At 35.2% G+C, this 19,701-nt stretch overlaps 1 protein-coding gene across 1 annotated transcript; it reads left to right on the top strand.

Annotated features, from left to right (window-relative positions):
• The first annotated feature begins 2,103 nt into the window (after window positions 1-2,103).
• Window positions 2,104-15,539, top strand: Ostc (oligosaccharyltransferase complex non-catalytic subunit). Its single transcript, XM_046459055.2, has 4 exons — window positions 2,104-2,300; window positions 5,795-5,888; window positions 7,670-7,867; window positions 14,962-15,539. The coding sequence occupies exons 1-4, from the start codon at window positions 2,162-2,164 to the stop codon at window positions 14,978-14,980; spliced, it is 450 nt and encodes a 149-aa protein (XP_046315011.1). The 5' UTR covers window positions 2,104-2,161; the 3' UTR covers window positions 14,981-15,539.
• The last annotated feature ends 4,162 nt before the right edge of the window (window positions 15,540-19,701 follow it).

Raw genomic sequence — 19,701 nt, 5'->3', positions numbered from 1 at the left:
TTCCACAGTTGGTCACATGGTCAAAGCTGATACTTACATTCATGCAGTGCCCATTTCATATTCCCTCTACCCTCAGCAAAAACCTCAACTGGTTGTAGTTTCATTCCTGCTGCTGTGGCCTAAAACTTAATTCATGAAGGGTCTGAACCACTAACAGTTATGGTGTGTTTTGTTTGTTGTTTGGTTTTTGGCTTGTTATCCTTTTTGTTCAACTTTTATCACAAGATGTGGGAATAAGAGGCAGCCAGCTGGGGGAAATCTCCTAGATTCAAGACACAATGTTCCTTGCTGCCGTTTTGTATTGGCAAGTCCACTTTTCTCTTGATTGATCTGTTTAACCTCCCTAGCCAATACAGTTGAATTTTATTTGCATTTTGATTTGGTTTCATCAACACACTTGAAATGGTCAAGTGACAATCTCATCTTCCCAACTCAATGGTCGCGGTGGCTGGCAGGTGTCTTTAACCCTGAAGGGGAAGGTAGGAAAAAAGACTAGGCAAGTCTAGGTGAAGTTAACCCTATTTTATAGTTTTTGGCATTTCTCAAATCTTCAATAGGTCCTAGTTCAGGGTTGAGTAGAATCAGACCCTAAAGTAAAGGGATCAAAGAACACAGATACTATATGAAGGCAAAAGTTTCAAGATTTTTCATTCCATTCATTCAACCATGGGACAATCTATAAGCCCAAATGAAAAGCTAGTGTTTGCATCAAATTCAGCCTTCAGGTTCTCCAAAAGTAACATAGGATATGATCATAACCAACACATCAGAACTTCAAAATTAGTGATTTTTTTAAGTTAGCTAAGAGCAACCAAAGCTAGAGGGTAATAATTGAGTCGAATAACAAAAGAGCAGAACCAATCCATGGCACTCCATTAAAACCTATGGCTCTATGATAAACAAAACTCAGAAACATTGGCTCAAAAATATGTTAATTTGTTTTGGATTTGTATAATTAGTTGCTTTAACTCTTACTCCAAAAGGAAATTAACATTTGTAGAATTTTAAAGGATATAAAAAAGAAAAACATAACCAAAATATACCTTTTAGGCCATCTAGGCCATCCCGGAAGACTAATTCTCTGGCATTTATTTTTTATCCATTTGGATTGTAAAAATAGTCCCGAAAAGAGATGATGGCTCATATTAGAGAAGCAATGGAATGCAGAGCAGTCCTTAAGTTAGAGATATTTTAGTAATAAACCCCAAAAGACCTGCTGATATTTTGGATGCACCAGGTAATTAGTGGAGAAATTAGGATGATTTCAAGATTTTTTGTCTGAGTGATTTTACCATTTACAGACGTTAAGGGTGACTGAGGAGGGGCAAAGTTGAGAGAACAAGTTATTTAGAATATTATTTTGGTCATGCCATGGTATCAGCACCGAAGCATCCCTGTAGAGATGTCCTGTTGTTTGTGGTCTTGGGGATTGAACCCAGGGGTGCTCTACCACTATATTCGTATCCTTTTAAAAACTGTTTTTATTTTGAGACAGGGTCTTGCTAAGTTGCCCAGTTGGGATCCTCTGCTTTAGCCTTCCAAGATGTCCTGTTGATAGTTTTGATCTGGGTTGGATTTTTTTTTTTTAATTGATAATATATTATTTTAGCAATTACTTCTAATAATTGCTATCGCCCCTATACAACGGGGAAGTTTTTAAAAGCTCTGTGATTTAAGGCTTTCTCTATCCCTTGTGGGAATAAAACCTCCAATACAAAACGCGGACCTCTCCTAAAGTTCCCATTCATTCTTCAGTTCTGTGAACCTAGAGCTTCCTGTATCCAATCAGCTTCCAGATCTCCTGCGACAGCAAGAGGGAGGGGCTTATTTGGATTTGGTTCCCTCCGCTTCTCTGGCTTGGCCACGTCTAAACCCCTGCAGGTCCTTGAAGATATGTAATCACTTACCTATCCTTTGGCAACAAACTGAGTTTATTTTTCCAACTTAAGCTTGATAATATTAAAAATTACATACATTGTAATCACAAATTTAACTGGTCTGTGTAGTTTCTTCCTTTCCTCTATGGGTGTAAAAACTACTTCCGAGCTTTGCGGACCTGCTAGTCCTTTGTTCGCGCACGCGCAGTTGATGGGGAGGGCGGGCCTGTTTCCGGGTGGCGCGTGGGGCTGCAGGCCCGAGAGTTGCCCCGGCCGCCGCCAACATGGAGACTTTCTACCGGGTCCCGTTCTTAGTGCTCGAATGTCCCAACCTGAAGCTGAAGAAGCCGCCCTGGGTGCACATGCCGTCGGCCATGACGGTGTACGCTCTGGTGGTGGTGTCTTATTTCCTCATCACCGGAGGTAATTCGGGCCGTCTGGGGCCCCAGAGGCGCTGGGAGAGCTGACCCGCTCGGGAGGGGCTTCAGCTCGCTGGCTGTCTCAGCCCCGGGAAGCATCGCTGTGCTCTCATTTCTTGGAGGTTGGAGGGAAGTCCCGGGGTCCCAGGTGTTAATGTACAGGCTTATTTGCCCTTGCGCTCTGTCCTGTGTCTTGAGAAAACTTGTGTTCTCACGCCCTTTGCCGTTCTTCTATTGTCGCAGAGTTCCGAGTCGAATGTCTTTTTCACTGACTGTTGTGTATTTCTTGCCATACATTGTTTGACAAAGGTCTTGGGAAAGTCACGTTTGGCCCACTGTTTTTTTCAAGAGGGTATGGGACTTGTCCGAAGTCTCTGAATCTTGGAAGATAACTTCTTGTGTTGCTTTGTGCCTAATATGAAGGGAGTTTTCCAAAACCACGGTTTTGATGAATATTTGAGATTGGAGATGAGATTTGCAGAAGCTATTATATTTCCGAAGGCAGAAGTAGAGGAATGTTTTTTGTTTTTTGTTTTTTTTTTTTGTAAGGAAGAAAAACAGCTTTACTATGAACCATTTTTCAATTATCTTATCATCCTGTACTTTTCAAGTAGTAAGTTTCAAAGGGGCGTTGCCTTGTCTTTTGGTGAGTTGGCATTCTGTCTGTAGTCTTCAGAGCCACCACTCCTTCAAGCTGCAACTCCAAGATTTACTAACTGTATTTTTAGATTTGGGGAAATGCGGTGCTTAATTCGGAAACTACAAAATTAAAGCTCTGCAGATTAATCTGCTTTTAAGGGAATGGCCATATTGTTATAGATATTTTGTGAGAATACTTGGCATTAAAGAGGAAGAAATATGAAACTGAGAGGGTTTGATTGTAGATGGTACTTTGATATTTACCCTTGACTCCAATCTGGAAATAGTTTTAATTTATGTTCATTTAAATGAATTTCATTTTAAATATTTTTATGTTGGTAAGGTATTACTTAGCATTTGTATTAGCATTAACATTTGATCAACAAGTTAATAGTAATTGTAATTGAATAAATGAAATTTATAATGCTTGTGCCTATTTTTTTTTTTTAATGGATAATAGAGCTATCCACAAATCTATATCCTGTAACTCTTACTTTTCTTGGTGCCAAAGCCTTTGCTTGAAGCCATCTTTTTCATTGTGGCCACTTTTTTCTCTGTAAATGATTGTAATGAAGGAAATTCTCTGCTCCAACTGCTGGAAGAAATGGAAGGGGCATCTTTTAGTGGTCAAGGCCATGAGGTGTCAGTTTGGCCACTGGAAATGAGTCTTTTAAAAACTGAGTGTACCTTTATAAATAAACAATATGTATCACTGAGAAGTACTGAGCAAGTCCATCTGAGTCTCTGTTCACTAGGTATTGTCATAATAGTAAGCAGATACATAATGATCCTGCCTTTCTGAAGCTTATATTGTTGTAGTTGAAACATGTTAAATGTTGTATAATTTTTTTCCATTACAAATTGTCACAAATGCAATGAAGGAGGAGAACAAGAGGTTATGGAAAATAGAATTGGGAGCCATCATTTAGATTAGAAGGTGGTTCTGGAGAAATGACATGTATGCCCACATGTGAAGAATTAGAACAGGTATGCTAGGCAGAGAGGAAAGTATAGGCGAATGTGGGACCAGGAGACCAATTACATGACTTTTGTATTTGACAAACTATACTAGGTTGTGTGGCAGTAGAAAAGGAGGAGAATATAATTAAAGCTTGGTTGAAACTAGATTCATTTGATCTTAGTGGGTTGAGTGTAGGGGAAGAATGAAGTATGAAGGAAACTTACTGGTTTCAGGTTTGAACATCTAGGCAGATGGAAGTGTTGTTTTCCAAGAGGGAATAAACAAAGAGTTTGGGGTTATAATTAGTTGGATATGTGAAATTTGCTGATAAGAGCTAGAACTGAGGAAAGAGGTCTGTACTGAAGTTGGTCGCTTATTTCCTGAACTCTTGTAAGTTAGATATTGAAGAATATACACAAATTCCTCTTGAGCTTATATCTGCTTTAACTATGTTCTCATTAGCGGACATTAATTATGTTATTATGATAATGATGATAATTAGTGGTAATGATTATCATTAGTGATATCATTATCATAAAGGATGTTATCATTAAAAGACATTAAAGTCTGAGTTCCTTTCAAAACAGAAAGCATAGAGGATGTAAGAAGAATCAGAAGTCAAGGGAGGGTTGATACAGGGAAAGAGTGTGAAAAGAGAGGCAAGTAAAGAGAGAACTAAAGGAAAAGAGTGCCTGAGAAGGCAGGAGGGAATGGGGTCCTGATAATTGTAGAAGAAATTCCACATTGATAAGAGGAGACACTTTTTCTCTATTGTAGCTGAAAGAAGGAGGTGAGGATGGATACAGGTACCAGAGGTTTGCAGATTTGACCTGAGAAGATAAGGGAATTGTTTTGTCAGGCTAGGTGAGGGATAGGCGTAGGGTCTGCCATGTTTAAGAAAAGTTGAGGTGAGGATGCTTAAAAACGGTGAAGAAGGTGAGGAATAGATGTCAACAGTGGGAACCAAGAAAACTGTTAGCATTGATGGGCATTAATATTAATAATTCATGCTGATACTATGATATAATGATGGACACTAATATTAATGACTGTGAATCTGTAGTATTGCAAATCTGCCAGATGGTGTGTTTTTAAAAATGTCTCCTTCTTCTACATTTAAGCAGGAAAAATTTTCTAGTTGCTTCTCAATTTATAGAAATACAAGAATATGTGGAACATTTCTAGGCAGAGAGGAAAGTATAGACGAGTGTGGGACCAGGAGACCAATTACATGACTTTTGTATTTGACAAACTATACTAGGTTGTGTGGCAGTAGAAAAGGAGGAGAATATAATTAAAGCTTGGTTGAAACTAGATTCAGTTGATCTCAGTGGATTGTGTGTTAACAAAAATAAAACCTTTAATGTTAAGTCTTCTTTATTATGGAATAATTCATAAGTATTAGCAAGTTTTATTGAAAAAGTTTTCTTTATGAAATTGATAGTTCTTTTAGAGATAATGTTATTTTAGAAGTCATTTTAAAACAATGGGTAGAGCAAGGTGCAGTGGTGCACACCTGTAATCCCAGCAACTTTGGAAGGCTGAGGCAGGAGGACAAGTTTGAGATCAGCCTCAGCAACTTAGCAATACCTTGTCTCAAAAATAAAAATGGGCTGGGGATGTATCTCAATAGTAAAGCACCCCTGGATTCAGTCCCCAGTATCAAAAAAGAAAAACAAACAAACAAAAAAACCAGCCAGAAAACTTCCCCAAAACATTGTGTTGCGAATCTGAATGGTTTATTGGAAACCTGGAAGATTTGCTGACCTAATTTGATGATAATAATGCAGTCAAAGTAGTCCTATTTAAATGTAAACAAACCTTTAGAGACAATGTGAACTAATTCTTTTTTAAAGATTAGGAGTCCAATTTAATCTGTACTATTGTCTTTCATATAGGAATAATTTATGATGTTATTGTTGAACCTCCGAGTGTTGGCTCTATGACTGATGAACATGGGCATCAGAGGCCAGTAGCTTTCTTGGCCTACAGGTAAAAAACCTTTCTGAATACTTGATGGAGGGCAAGAAGATTGCTGGGGCATGCCTTTCTTATTTAAAAATATAGTAAAACCTGGGGGACCCATCTACATTTAGATAAAAAAAAACTGTCTTAAAACGTGGGATTTTGAAGTGGAAGGCAGTGGGGCAAGAGTAGAAGTATATTCATTTGTTAGAAAAAAAAATATTTGACAATGATTAATGTATCACCAATTCAAAGGAAGTATCAGTTTAAAATACATTTATAGCCTATATTGTGGGGGTTAGCAAATTGCAGCCATTTGTGGTGTGTGTGTGTGAGAATAAAATTTTACTGGAATTAGGCATGTCCATCTGTAAACTACCTATAGCTGTTTTGAAGCTAAAGTAGCTGAACTGAGAAAGACACAAACCATATGGCTAAGATATTTATTTATTTGTAGTATGTGTATTTGGGGTGGGTTATGCTGGGGATTGAATGTAGGTCCTTGTTGAGACATGCTTAGACAAGCCACTGAGCTATATCCTTACCCCTTAAGATATTTATTATATGGCATTTTAGAAAAAAAATTGTGGACCCTGTACTATACCACTGGATGAGAAAAGTAACTGTTGAGACTTCAAAGTTCCATTTAATATGTGAAACAACAATCCAGTGTGGTTTGTTTCACCTGAACAATCCTTATCACATTGCTTTCTAAAACCCACTTGATAAATGTCTATCTAAATATAGCTGTACATTTATATTTATAGAAATGCTAATATATGTATAGGGCATGCTTGGAAAAAATTGGCTGTGGTTCTTAGGTGGGGAGGTAACTGACAAGAGATCTTGATAGTAGGGAGACTTTCCATAGTGTCCTCTTTTGTACTGTTTGGAATTTGGATCTGGTGCAGGTTTATGGTGTTTTCCACGAAAATAATCAGTTAATTAAAAATATATCATACACCTTCTTTATAATACCTACATAAAACCTTCCCTTTAACAAATAGATTTGTTTTTAGAGGTCCTGGAACCCTGAGAATTTGATAGAAGCTGTCTAACTAGAAAAATCAGATATACACATATAATTATAAGGGTCTATAGATTGCTGAAGTCTTTGTGGGATCAAGGAGCCTTAGTTAAGAACATTTACTTTAAAAATACTTCCCACTGAAACAAGACGTTTAATATTTATTGTGATAAAACTTTTAAGAAACACTGCTTACCAATTCAAATTAATTTGAAAATAATAGTAAAAATTTAAGTAGTATAATAATTGTATTATTTTCTGGAACTGGGACTTGAACCAGGGGTACTTGATCACTGAGCTATATTCCTAGTCCTTTTTACTTTTTAATTTTGAGACAGGGTCTCACTAATTTGCTGAGGCTGACCTTGAACCTGCAATCTTCCTGCTTCAGTCTCCTGAGTCACTGGGATTATAGGCGAACACCATCAAGTTTAGCTCTTTTAAATAGCATAACTAAAAGCTAAACTAAACTTTTTAAAAAATATAAGCTACATGAAAAGTTTTTGTCTGTTTTGTTCATGGCTTTATTCCTAAAACAGTGCTTTCTACATTATAGACCTCTCACTAAATATTTGAATGAATGAGCAGGCAAATATCCAAAGGTTTAATAAAAAGCTGTAAAGGTAAAATAAAAAGTTATAATAAAAAGTTGTAAGGATAAAAAAAAAACTATCATAAGTGTTTTAACATAAAAGCAGAAATAGAAATCTCAATCTAAAGGGAAAAATTTCATTTTTCTGGAAATATTCATTTTTTTTTTCTGTGATCTTTTCTTTTCCAGAGTAAATGGACAATATATCATGGAAGGACTTGCATCCAGCTTCCTGTTTACAATGGGGGGTTTAGGTTTCATAATCCTGGATCGATCCAATGCACCAAATATTCCAAAACTCAATAGATTTCTTCTTCTATTCATTGGATTCGTCTGTGTCCTACTGAGCTTTTTCATGGCTAGAGTATTCATGAGAATGAAACTGCCGTAAGTTAAATATTTTGTTTAATCAGCAGTTTAACTTTTGTTACAAATTCGAAAAAGGATTATTTGGACAATGTAAAATTGTAGGAGACTTAATTTAACACTCAGTTAAACAGATAAAAAGGTCAAGAACTAAAGGAAATTGTTATTTGCTCAAGGTTATAGCTATAGTTGGTAATAAAACTGAGACCAAATAGGTTGTCTTGGTTCTACCCCATGCATGTTCATGAGAAAATTTAGTTATTTTACCTCAGCATCACTGACTGGCAATAATTATTTTTTCTCTAAAGTGCCTTTTGATTAATCAATAAAATGGGATTTCAGTGTAATAATAGGAAAGATTTTTCAAGTCATTAATTGCTGCTGCTCTTCAAATATTGGTATAGCTTAATCATCCTTAATCTCAAAATCTAAAACCTTTTTGACTACTGACATGATGCTACAAGTGGAAAATTCTATACCATGAAACTGTTTTAATCACAGAATTACTAAAAATCTTATATAAAATTACCTTTGGCTTATGTCTGTATAGACATACATAAATGAGGTTTGTCTTTGGACTTGGGTCCCATCCCTAGTGTATCTCATTGTGTATATGTGAATATTAAAAGTCCGAAATATGAAACACTTGTGATTCTAAGCAGAATAAAGATATTCAATCTGTGTGAAAAAATTTGTTATGCCTTGGATGGGAAAAGAGAACTATTGTCCCCTAAAATCTGGGAAAAAGATTATATTTTATATATAATATATATTTAAAAATTATTTTAATCAGAGAACTTAAGATATCTTTAGAAGAAAAGCATATTTGTTTTGTGGAAACTTAAAATTCCATTTAAGACCATTAATTGAAAGGTGGGCAAGTCTGATCACATTTTCTTACATTCTGATTTTGCCTATGGATGCGTTAGTAACTAGAAATTTGGGCAAACATGACAGAAAGATGAACTCTTGGAGGGTTTATTTATTTATTAGGTACTGTGTTTAAACATTACCTGTCAATTGTACTGATTTCCTAATATTTTGAATTTTACAAGTTCACTTGTCTTTTGGCTTAGCCTACCTATTGTCTGTAACATATCTGGGGTAGAGTGGGCAGACTTCTCTTCAGAAGTCAGAATTCTTTATCCTGCAGTAGTATTCCCCTCTTAGCCCTGGAAGTATGGAAAGATAGTGCACAGGTTTCTTTGTCAGCTTAATGCCTGTGTGGTCACATAGTCCCTTAGACTCCTCTGCTGTTTGGGAATAATCCACCATATTCTGGCAAAGAAACTAAAGGAAAATGGGAGAGACTGGTAGAGCAGGAAAAGTAGAGGTTCCTAGAGAGGATAAAGAAGCTATTAGAAATTAATGGAAACTGAGGAAATCTTTGGAGACATGTAGCAAACAGAAGTGAGCTGGTTTTACTGATAGAACTGTTTTGTTCCCATTCTACCTAGTATTGTCTTTCTTTCTTCCAGTTCTCTCTTAGGTATGTTAAATGAGAAGTGTCTTATATTTTAGCTCAGGCATTTGGCTTTTATGATAAAAGAACTCTTCCATCTGTTATTTATAAAAAAAGCTTTGGAAAGTGTTTAATTCTCTGGATTATCCTCCATCTTTTACAATTATTTATGTAAACATTTGTCTCCCTATTCCAGTTGTACAGGCCAGTATGCGAAATTGTTTGAATAAAACCAAGTTTGAAGGTACAGAAACCAGATATATCCTCTGGGTTTCAGTGGCACTTTATGTTTAGATCTAATCAAAGTAGAATAATGGTCCAAACAGAAAATTGCTACTTACTATACTTTCTGTAACTTGTCTTGCACCTAAATTGAAGATGTGATTGAACTTATGGGTGCTTAACCACTGAGCCACAACCCCAGCCCTTTTTTTTTTTTTTTTTTTTAAATATTTTATTTTGATTCAGGGTCATACTAAGATGCTTAGGGCCTTGCTAAATTGCTGAGGGTGTTTTTAACTTGTAATCCTCCTGCCCTGGACTCCCGAGCCACTGGGATTATAGGCGTGTGCCACTGCACCTAGCAAGATGTGATTTTTTTTTTAAGAGGAGGAAATTTATAGTTCATTCTTTCATATGATTTTTCATTTCTAGCTCCTAATGCCTGGTCCTGTGGGTGTAGAGTAGAGAGAAACAGTGAACAGTTTTAGATAAAGGGGAGCAATGGTATTGGTTTTCTAGAGTATTTGGTGGTTTCAAGGGAGATGATGAGTTCTGTTGGCTCAGTTTGTACACATGCTGGCTTAAGACACCAGCAAGGAAAGGGTGTGTTTCTTCTTTCACACAAGTTATAATATCCTAAGGTATGTAAATGTTTTGATACGTTAAGTGGAATAACAACATAAAAGATGTTAAAAAATGTGAGTAGCTCACTGGCTTTTCCAAATCAAGTCATTTTCTAACATCTGAGATAAAGGATGGCTGTGCTATAACATGGATTATGATAACTTCAGGGTGAAATATTTTTTCAAAAGAGTTAGATTATTACTTTTAGCAAGAAGTAACTTTAAAAAGGAAAAAACAGGAGCACTGAAATAGTATTACTGGTTCTATGTTTACTGATTTATGCTTCTTTAAAAACTTGATGTCTCTCCTTTGATGTGATTTTACTAATTATACATGATTTTATTTGATGCCTTGACCTTTGAAGAAATATAGACTCTAATAAAACGAATGTTCATTAGCTATTTGCATATGCAGCAATATACTTAAAGTGGAAAAATTAATTTTAGTCCCTAATATTTTTATTATTAGAGAGTTACAAAGGCGTAATTTTTATTGTGAAAATAAAAATTTTCTAATATAATTAATAAGATAATGTGTATAAAATTGTGTGTCTGTTGGATGTTGTGTTTAAAATGTACACAGGCTCAAAGAAAATAAAATGTCAGACATCAGGTAGAAGACTGGTACGAATTTATATATGATTCATTTGAAAAAGAAATGAATGGTTATTAGACTCTCTTTAGCCTCCACTATTAGGGCAGTTTTGACCTAAAAGCAGGAGGTTTTTTTGTTCTTAATTATTTTTGCCACTTGGGCATTGAATCCAGGGCTTCATGCATGGTAGACATGAAAACAATAAAAGTAAAAGGTGGCTTGCAGTGTTGCAGTGTAATGACTAAAAATCAAGCAAGGTTCCTACAATTAGTCAAGTCTGTTATAAAGCTGTATATAAAACTACTCTAGGACTGACAGTGTATCAGTGATAAGTCACTTGCCTAGCATGCATGAGGTCCTGGGTTTAATCCCTAGTACTGCAAAAACAGCAACAAATCCTGCTTAGTTACGTATGTTGGCACACACCTGTACTCAGGAGGCTGAGACCAGGGGAACACAAGTTCGATTCTAGCCTGGGTAGAAGAGAGACCCTGTCTGAAAATAAAAATAAATAAATTTATAAATGAAGGATTGAGATATAGTTCTGGGGCAGAACACTTGCCTAGCAGGCATGAGGTTGTGAGTTCAGTTGATCCCCAGTACTGCAAAACAAAACAAAAAACACAAAACCCTGCTCTAAATACTGTTCTACATCTGAAGACAAAAGACCTGCTTTACTCAGCTGGCAAAAGTGTCTAATCTTGTTTTTGACAGTTTTTATTAAGCCTGATGAGTAAAGCTAGGGAGCTCCTGAGTAATACTAAAATCATGTGATCAATTAAGAATGGATATTCTCTTAAAAGAAGGAGGAAATGAAAAATAAAAAAGAATATAATAATACTTAAATTAACATTATTTAGGGAATGATGATGCCGATATGTGGTTCTTCCATATAGCTGAAACTTTAGAAGTATTATCACATTTGTATTGCCACCTTAGTATTCAGAACAGGCATGAGGAGACTTTTTGTGTTTTAATGCTCTTCTGTTATTTTCTTGCCTGTGGTTTTAAGCAAACTACTTAACCACTCTTATTGTCTTATATTGCCATACTAGGAATCAAACCCAGAGCCTTGCAAATGATAGGCAAGCACTCAATCATTGAGCTGTACACCCTCAGCCATTTTTAGGATTGTTACAGAGATTAAAAATGTAATAATGCAAGCTGGGTGTGGTGGTGCCCACTTGTAATCCAGTGGCTCAGGAGGCTGAGGTAGGAGGATCACAAGTTCAAAGCCAGCCTTAGCAACTTCTCAAAGCCCTAAGCAACTTAGCAAGACCCTGTCTTTAAATAGAATAGTAAAAAGGACTGGGAATGTGCCTTTGTGGTTAAGCACCCCTGGGTTCAATCCCTGGTGCAAAAAAAAAAAAAAGTAATAATGTGAGTCATACTATTTTCAGAAATTTCTGTGTTAACGCTAACCTAGTTCACTGCCTGTCTTAATATACTGAAGGCACTCAGTGATTATTGAAAGAACAAATACCTTAAAGGTTAAATAGAAGATCCTTTATGGTGGCTTCTCCTGTCTGTGATTGATTTTTGAGTTCTTATATTTATCTATAATTATACTTGCATAAAATTCTCACAGACCTGAATATAATAATTAAAATTTCACAGAACTGAATATAATAATTATGAAATTTTTGATTTATTAGAAGGGGTTAAATGATTCCAGGAGAGATCATAGTAAATGTGTTTCAGCACATTTTTATTTCCTACTGAGAAGTACATGATATTGATTTATTTGTTCTTTCTTCTAAAATGGTTTCTTTATAGTATTACAGTGTTTCAAAGTGTCCTCTAAATTTTTCAAATGATAGGACTGTATATATATATATATATATACAGGTTTGTCAGTTTTGAATAAATGTATATCCATTTAACTATTCTTTTCCATGTAAATAAAGGTTGACAATAATTCATGGACTCATAGTACATAAACATACATCACACACTGGTTACAAAAAGGAATACCACAGTATGTACTGTGTCAGGAGATGGAGGTCTGAACAGTCAGGTGTGGTGGTGATTTCATGTAATCCCAGCCACTCAGGACACTAAGCCTGGAGGATTGAGAGTTTAAGCCCAGCCTGAGGAATATAGTAAGATCCAATCTCTTAAAAAAAAAAAAATGAGAGAGAGAGAGGGATGGAGGGCCAAAGTGCATATTCACATATTAGTATATGCAAATGACAGGAAACCATCCTGAAGAGTCCACAGGTAGTGTAAGCTAGCCATTGAGTACCTTCCTCTGTGTGGTGTAGGTGCCAGTGGCTCCTGGCTTAAAATCTTCTTGAGCCTTTTTTGTATGGTTTTAAAGTATTCTTTTTGTGATACATTGGACATTATAGTAGAAGATATATGTGGGGTCTTCCAAGACAACGTGTATATCCAAAGGGCCTTTTTATTTTTTATTTTAATTCAGTTTGAAGGTAGGGGATATGAAAAGGGTTGGGTTGTATTTAAGTTATTGTAAAAGTAGTTGTTTTAGATGAAAGTTCTCCACTGAAACTGCAGATTAGCCAAGCTTATATAACAGAAGGAAAACAATATGAATTCTGGGAAGATTGCACTGGCTGTAATAGCTCCTAATTGTCTATGGAAACAAGTGAGTCCCGAAGCTAGGAGCTAGGAAAGCAAGTTCTTGAGTGTCTGCCATGTGCCAGACACTGAGTAGTCCTCAGTGTTATAAAATAGTTTTTACTTTGTATCTTAAAAAAAAAAAAAAAAAAAAAAAACTTGAGATTTTGATAATTATAACAGCTAACACTTATCAATTTCTTATTACCCTGAATAGCAGGTACGGTATAACTAGATTCTCTCAGATAATCTTTAAAACCCTGTACAGTAACTCTCATTATAGATGAGGAAACTGAGTTAGGTTGCCCAGGTTAACCTGATAAGTGGTAGAGGCAGGGTCAAAGAGAGAGGTTCTGAAGCCATCCATAAGTACAAAGTCTAAGTACAAGGTATATAAAGACTTTTTTTTCCTCCATTGGTGAATTTATATGTATTTAAAAATTATTTGCATACTTCATAACAGTCTAAAAGTCAAAATATACTCTGTCATGTATATCTAAAAATAATTTTAAAAGTTAAAATTTAAAAAAGGAATGTAAGCAGGGATACATATATGTGTAGAAAAAAATGTATAAAAGTCATGTGTTCAATTTATTACAGTCATGTGTTCAATTCCTGCAGGTTAAGGTAGAAAGATATTCACAATGTCTACTTACTATTTTTTTCTTTTAAAAATTTTTAATTTTTTCTTTTACATATAATAGTAGAATGTATTTGACATATATACATGGAGTATAACTTCCCATTTTTGTGATTGTATGTGATATGGAGTTATGCTGGTTATGTATTCATACATTAACATAGGAAAGTTATGTCTGATTGATTCTACTATTAAAGACTTTCTTATTGTGGATAGTTTTATATAATTTTCCTGTTTTTTCCCTGATCTGCAGATTCTTAATACTAGATCTCAAAAGTTTGCTCCAAAAGGAAACACCAAACTTAAAGATTTTAGCTTGTGTATTTATATTTAACTTGTATATTTAATAAAAGGATCTGTTATTTAATCAGTGTGAAATTTGATCTTATCTATAGATATAACTAAAACTCATAACTGTTCTTGGGACATTTCCTAAATGAATGGATGTGTTGGGGCAGATGCTTCTGACATTGTTCTTGAGAACCAAAAAGTTCACCTCCCAGACACTCATTCTCCCACCTTCTCCTGTGGTAATAGGACTTTTCCAACCAATTTCTTTTCATAAAAAACCTGTGATTTTTTTGTTGTAATTTTGATTGATTCTGACTCTTAACTCTTTTACATAATGTTTTCTTTTCTCTACTTCTTTTTTCTTATTCAGTGTTTAGTGTATTGCTTTGCAACTTTTTTTTTTTTTTTTTTTGGTGGTGCTGGGGATCGAACCCAGGGCCTTGTGCATGCAAGACAAGCACTCTACCAACTGAGCTATATCCTCACCTTGCTTTGCAACTTTATTCTTTGAGTGGGAAGAGTAATAAATTGAGGGCTAGTAATTTATTTACTTATTGGGATGAGGGGCCAGTTATGAAATAGGAACCATGATAAAGAATCACAGCTATGTCTTTGGATTATTTGATTCATCATAAAATTTGAGCACTTTGAAAAATGTTGCACCCTTTTCACTTTTTGTGTTTATGAATTTTATTTCTACAGGGGCTATCTGATGGGTTAGAGTGCCTTTTGAGAAGAAACCAGTGGATTCTGGATTTGCTCCTGTTGATGAAGTTTTAAAGGCTGTACCAGTCCTCCACTATGAAATGTGGAAAAGAATAAAAAGCAGCAGTAAAAGAAGTATCAAGTGAAAACATAGGAAGTATATGAAAGCTTGGACTAGAATTTCTTGGTATCAGAGACAAGTTTATCACAGTATTTTTTTCCTGCTGACCTGTTGTACCAACGATGTTAAGTGTCATTTTCTTAGTTTTTCATTTCGTATATATACTGTTCTTCTAAAATTATAATATTGAATAAATGATTATTTTTTACAACCCCCTTTAACATTTTTTGGAGATATTTCTGATTTTCAGAAATTAATGTAAAATCAGGAAGCAAGATCTCTGAGAACTCTTGAGAACTGAGAACTCTGGACTGCTGATCCGCTTCACTGATGGTGCTTTGCCTTTAAACAGTGTGTGTGATAGTACGTTATTTCATATATGTGTGCAAGACTGTTTCCTCAACAGTAAGATGTATGAAAGGAGCAGAAATAAATAATTTTTCTAATTAACACACTTTATATTTGTTTGTTTCAACTGGCCGATACTTTTAGTTTATAAATCATTCAGTCCCATCTTGTGACATTTAGGTACTTTTGGTAGCCTGAAATCTCAAAATTCAGTTGACAGGATGCCTTATAAAGTAGTATCAGTATTCCTGTAAATATTCAGCATGGCTGTGTATCTGTGTCAGAGTTGTAAAGGTAATTGTGCTAGATGAAAGTTCCCTCTAGGCATTCATTTTCACTGGTTGGCATCTTTTGAACACTTGTAAAAACATCCCTAGCCAGTTGTGGTCTTCCTCTAATGTCTTCTAGCTAGGCCTTTCAGTTCTTCCTTGTTGGCTGTGGCCTTCACTTCTTTAATGGCTCTGTTCATTTTTATCCTAAGATCTTTTCAGTTTACAGTAAAAATTTCTCTCATGTAAGTTATCCCCCCTCCTTCCATTGCCACCCCAATTCCAAGGATGATCCCATTGTAGTTGTTTATTAAGATTCATTCATTTATTCAAAAAGTTTTGAGTACCCATCATTTTTTTGCTAGGCAGCACTGAGGATGTTATGGTGAATAAGACAAGTAAGGGCTCTGATTTCACAGAGCCTATAATAATCAGTATTAAATGTTTATCAATTATCAGACACTGATAACTACAACAAAGAAATAAGCAAGTTGAGTAAATAGTCTAACAGTGATGGGAAGCATGGAGAAAAGGGATTATTAAACTCAAGCTTTGAGAAAGGAAAATAAGTTATGTATGTACTTATCAGTTCTGAAGGCTTGATTCAATATTTATCACCTTTTTTGTTAATTAGATGGTTTTTTCAAACCTTGCTCAAATTAGGTGTACAGAAGCTAGCACAAAGAATATGGCTCTGAAAGGTTGAGTAGTGAGACAGTTCTGTTAACAGCCACCAGATGGTGCTATTAAGTTTTGTTATTTTCTGATTTCTAAATTCCTAATTTTGAAATACTTATATCTTTTAAAAATAGTTATATCTTAATACAGTGAAATACATTTAAATCATTAAAGTACTTAAAAATAATGTAAAATATTTCATACCAGTATTTCAAAGTGCAGTGTTTATGTGAAGAAACAAAATTTCTGTACCTGTACCAAACTTACTAAGCATTACTTACATAAACAGATTTAAAAGGTAAGTGAGAGAGTAAATGTGTAGACTATAATAAGAACAAACTTGTCTATGGTTTATCATAGCATTTTCCAGGGAAAGATGCTAAAGTGTAGGGAGAAGTGAAAACTTTTATAAAGGAGCATAATTCCAGTGGATGGAAAAGAATGGAAGTGAAATTAGGCACAGGAAGCAAGTGGAATGAAGCAGAACTGACAAAATTGCTGTCAGCACAATAGAAAGCTCCAGAATAAACACTGCTTGTCAGGGGCATGGCAGGTGAAGATGGCTATACTGTTTTTCCATTGCATTGTCTCATTGGCTAGAAGCCACCTCAGGATTAGGAGGATCATGGCTGGAAAGCTGAGGTGAACCCTTACAATGCTAACAACTGGAGTCTTATCATCTGGCCACACTCCTTGCAGCTTGGTAATGAGTCCTTCAAGGAGGAACAGCACATCTCTGTTTGCAGATTTACAAAGGAAATATAGTATTTATAGAATTAAAATGAAATAATGCCAGATATTTTGCTTAGGATATTTTGCTTAAGATTATTCTATGATCATTGCTAATGTTTATTTGAATTGTAAAATGTCAATGGCAAAATGTGCTCAATGGTACTTTCCTGAAGGAAGAAATAAGTTACTTTCCCAGTTTGCTTGAAGTCGAATCCAGATCTTCTGAATAGCAGAACAGTTGTTTCCGTTGTGTGCAATATTCTGGCGCAGAACAGCAGTCTTTGATCATAGTGATAAGTATACATTTATTCAAAGAAGGCATGTGCCAGATGTTGGGTTTTATCAGAGCGAACAAGAACAACACAGCCCCTCTCCAGGTGGAAGCTTGATGAATATGCACAGGCAAATTCTTAGTTATAGGAACCCAATTTTGAAGGAACCCAGATTTGAGGGAAGGCTACAATTTGTGGGAATTAAGGGTAATGAATCTGCTTACAATTTTCAAGTACTAATAATACATTTGCCAAGATCATTTACTCATTTTTCTTATCATTATATAGTAATATTCTTAATTGCAAGGGAAAGAAACTTAAGCTATTTTAAACAAAGAGAATAATATATTGGGATCCTAGAGTGTTTCATAATACTAAAGAGTTATACTTCTGGGAGTACTAGAATCAGGATAGAATCAGGATAGAATCAGGATGTATTCCTTACTGTAAGGACTTCATTGTTCATTTCTGCAGATCTGCATCATACATTCCTCTCCAAGATTGGTTACTTTTAGTTCAGTGTGATGAAAACCATTGCTGTTCACCTATCGTAATTGCTAAATTCAGCCACTGTAGAAGAAATTTCCTTGACCATCACAGTTTCCAAGTCTAGTAGAAGTCCCAGAGACTTCTACTAGTTGGCCAGTTTAGTTGAGGTATTTTTACCTGAAGTTTTGTTTTGGAAAGCACACTTAGAGAACAGGGTTTGGTTGTTGGCTTGTATTTGAAGGGCTATGTAGTAACTGGATTAATATGTATTAAGGGAAGATGTTACTGGCTTTTCATTATATTATTTTATTTCTTGTAACATTAGTAAATTGAGATGTTTGCCTACACTATGCCATGTCTTTAAAATAGAAATTATTTAAAAATCATATATACTATACTTTAAAATAATTTGAATTAGATGATTAAAATAATTCCACTAATTAGAATTAAGTAAATTTAAAGTATTAACAATCCTTACATTCTAAAGAGAACTATTATGCCATAATTGTCCAGTGTGGTAGCCACTAACTACATGTAATTGTTAAACACCTGAAATGCAGTTAGTTTGAATTTGAGATGTGCTGTAAGTGTAAAATGTACATTGGAGTTCAAAGATATAGTGCCCCCAACAGAATATCTGAATATTTTTATATTATATATATTTATAATGTTCAAATGTTGTTTTGATATATGTATACATTATAGAGTATCTAAAGCAAACTAATTAATGTATACATCCCCTTATATTTCTTTTCTTTTTTTCCTGTGGTGAGAACAAAACAATCTACTCTTAGCAATTTTTAAGTATGCAATATATTGTTATATACTATATTTACTATGGAATACAATAGATAATAGAGTTCTTGAATTTATTCTTCTATTAAAATTGAAATTTTGTGTCTGCACCCCAACCTCCAGCCCCCCATACTAGGTATTGCCTCTAGGAGCGCTCTACCACTGACCCATATCCCCAGCCCTTTTTATTTTTTTATTTTGAGACGGCCTCATTAAGTTGCAAGAGGCTGCCTTTGAATTTGTAATCCTCATGTCTCAGCCTCTCGAGTTGCTGGGATTACAGATATGCACCACTGTGTCTGACAAATTTTGTTGTCCTTTGACCAACATCTCCCCCAAATACCCTACTCCCCAACATTTAACTCTGTCTGAGTTAGACTTCTTTAGATTTCACATCATATGCTTATCATCTTGATTATAGTATGCTTCCAGAGCATACACATAGGTCAGCATTGATCAAATTGTGCATTTAAAATGTGTAGTATTTTAAACTGTTGTATTTCAATAAAGGAGTTTTTAAAAATCAATTTTTAAGGGCACATTCTTAAATATAAACTCTGACCTCTTTTCTCCTCTTCAGTCATCATCCAGATCTACTGAAACCAGTGGTCTAGCTTCCACTTTTTACAAGTTCCAATTGTTACCAAGTTTATGAAATTTAGTTCATATACTTTTTTTTTTTGGGGGGGGGTGGTATTAGGGACCGAACTCAGGGGCACTCAGCCACTGAGCCACATACCCAGCCCTATTTTGTATTTAAGAGACATGGTCTCACTGAGTTGCTTAGTGCCTTGATGTTGCTGAGGCTGGCTTTGAACTCATGATTCTCCTGTCTCAGCCTGGGATTACAAGCATGTGCCACCGCACCCTGGAGTTCATATACTTTTGTTATAAAGTATGTGAGAAAATTCAAATCCTAACTGAACTATCTAAATTAAGATCTCCTTTAACTTTTGTTGACCCTACCGATGGTCAACAGAAGTTGATATTCTCCAACTCCATTTACCTCATTACCTCTTGGTTGGCTCATTCC

This window comes from Marmota monax, unplaced genomic scaffold, assembly GCF_021218885.2.
Source record: "Marmota monax isolate L192 unplaced genomic scaffold, Marmota_monax_Labrador192_F-V1.1 WCK01_AAM20220418_F8-fsc00002, whole genome shotgun sequence".
Lineage (NCBI taxonomy): Eukaryota > Metazoa > Chordata > Mammalia > Rodentia > Sciuridae > Marmota > Marmota monax.
This window is presented reverse-complemented; position numbering and strand designations above follow the sequence as displayed.

Coding starts and splice junctions, on each gene's coding strand:
- Ostc (XM_046459055.2), top strand. CDS start 2,162: ATGGAGACTTTCTACCGGGTCCCGTTCTTAGTGCTCGAATGTCCCAAC. Junction 2,301..5,794: donor TTATTTCCTCATCACCGGAG/GTAATTCGGGCC, acceptor TCTTTCATATAG/GAATAATTTATGATGTTATT. Junction 5,889..7,669: donor GTAGCTTTCTTGGCCTACAG/GTAAAAAACCTT, acceptor TTTCTTTTCCAG/AGTAAATGGACAATATATCA.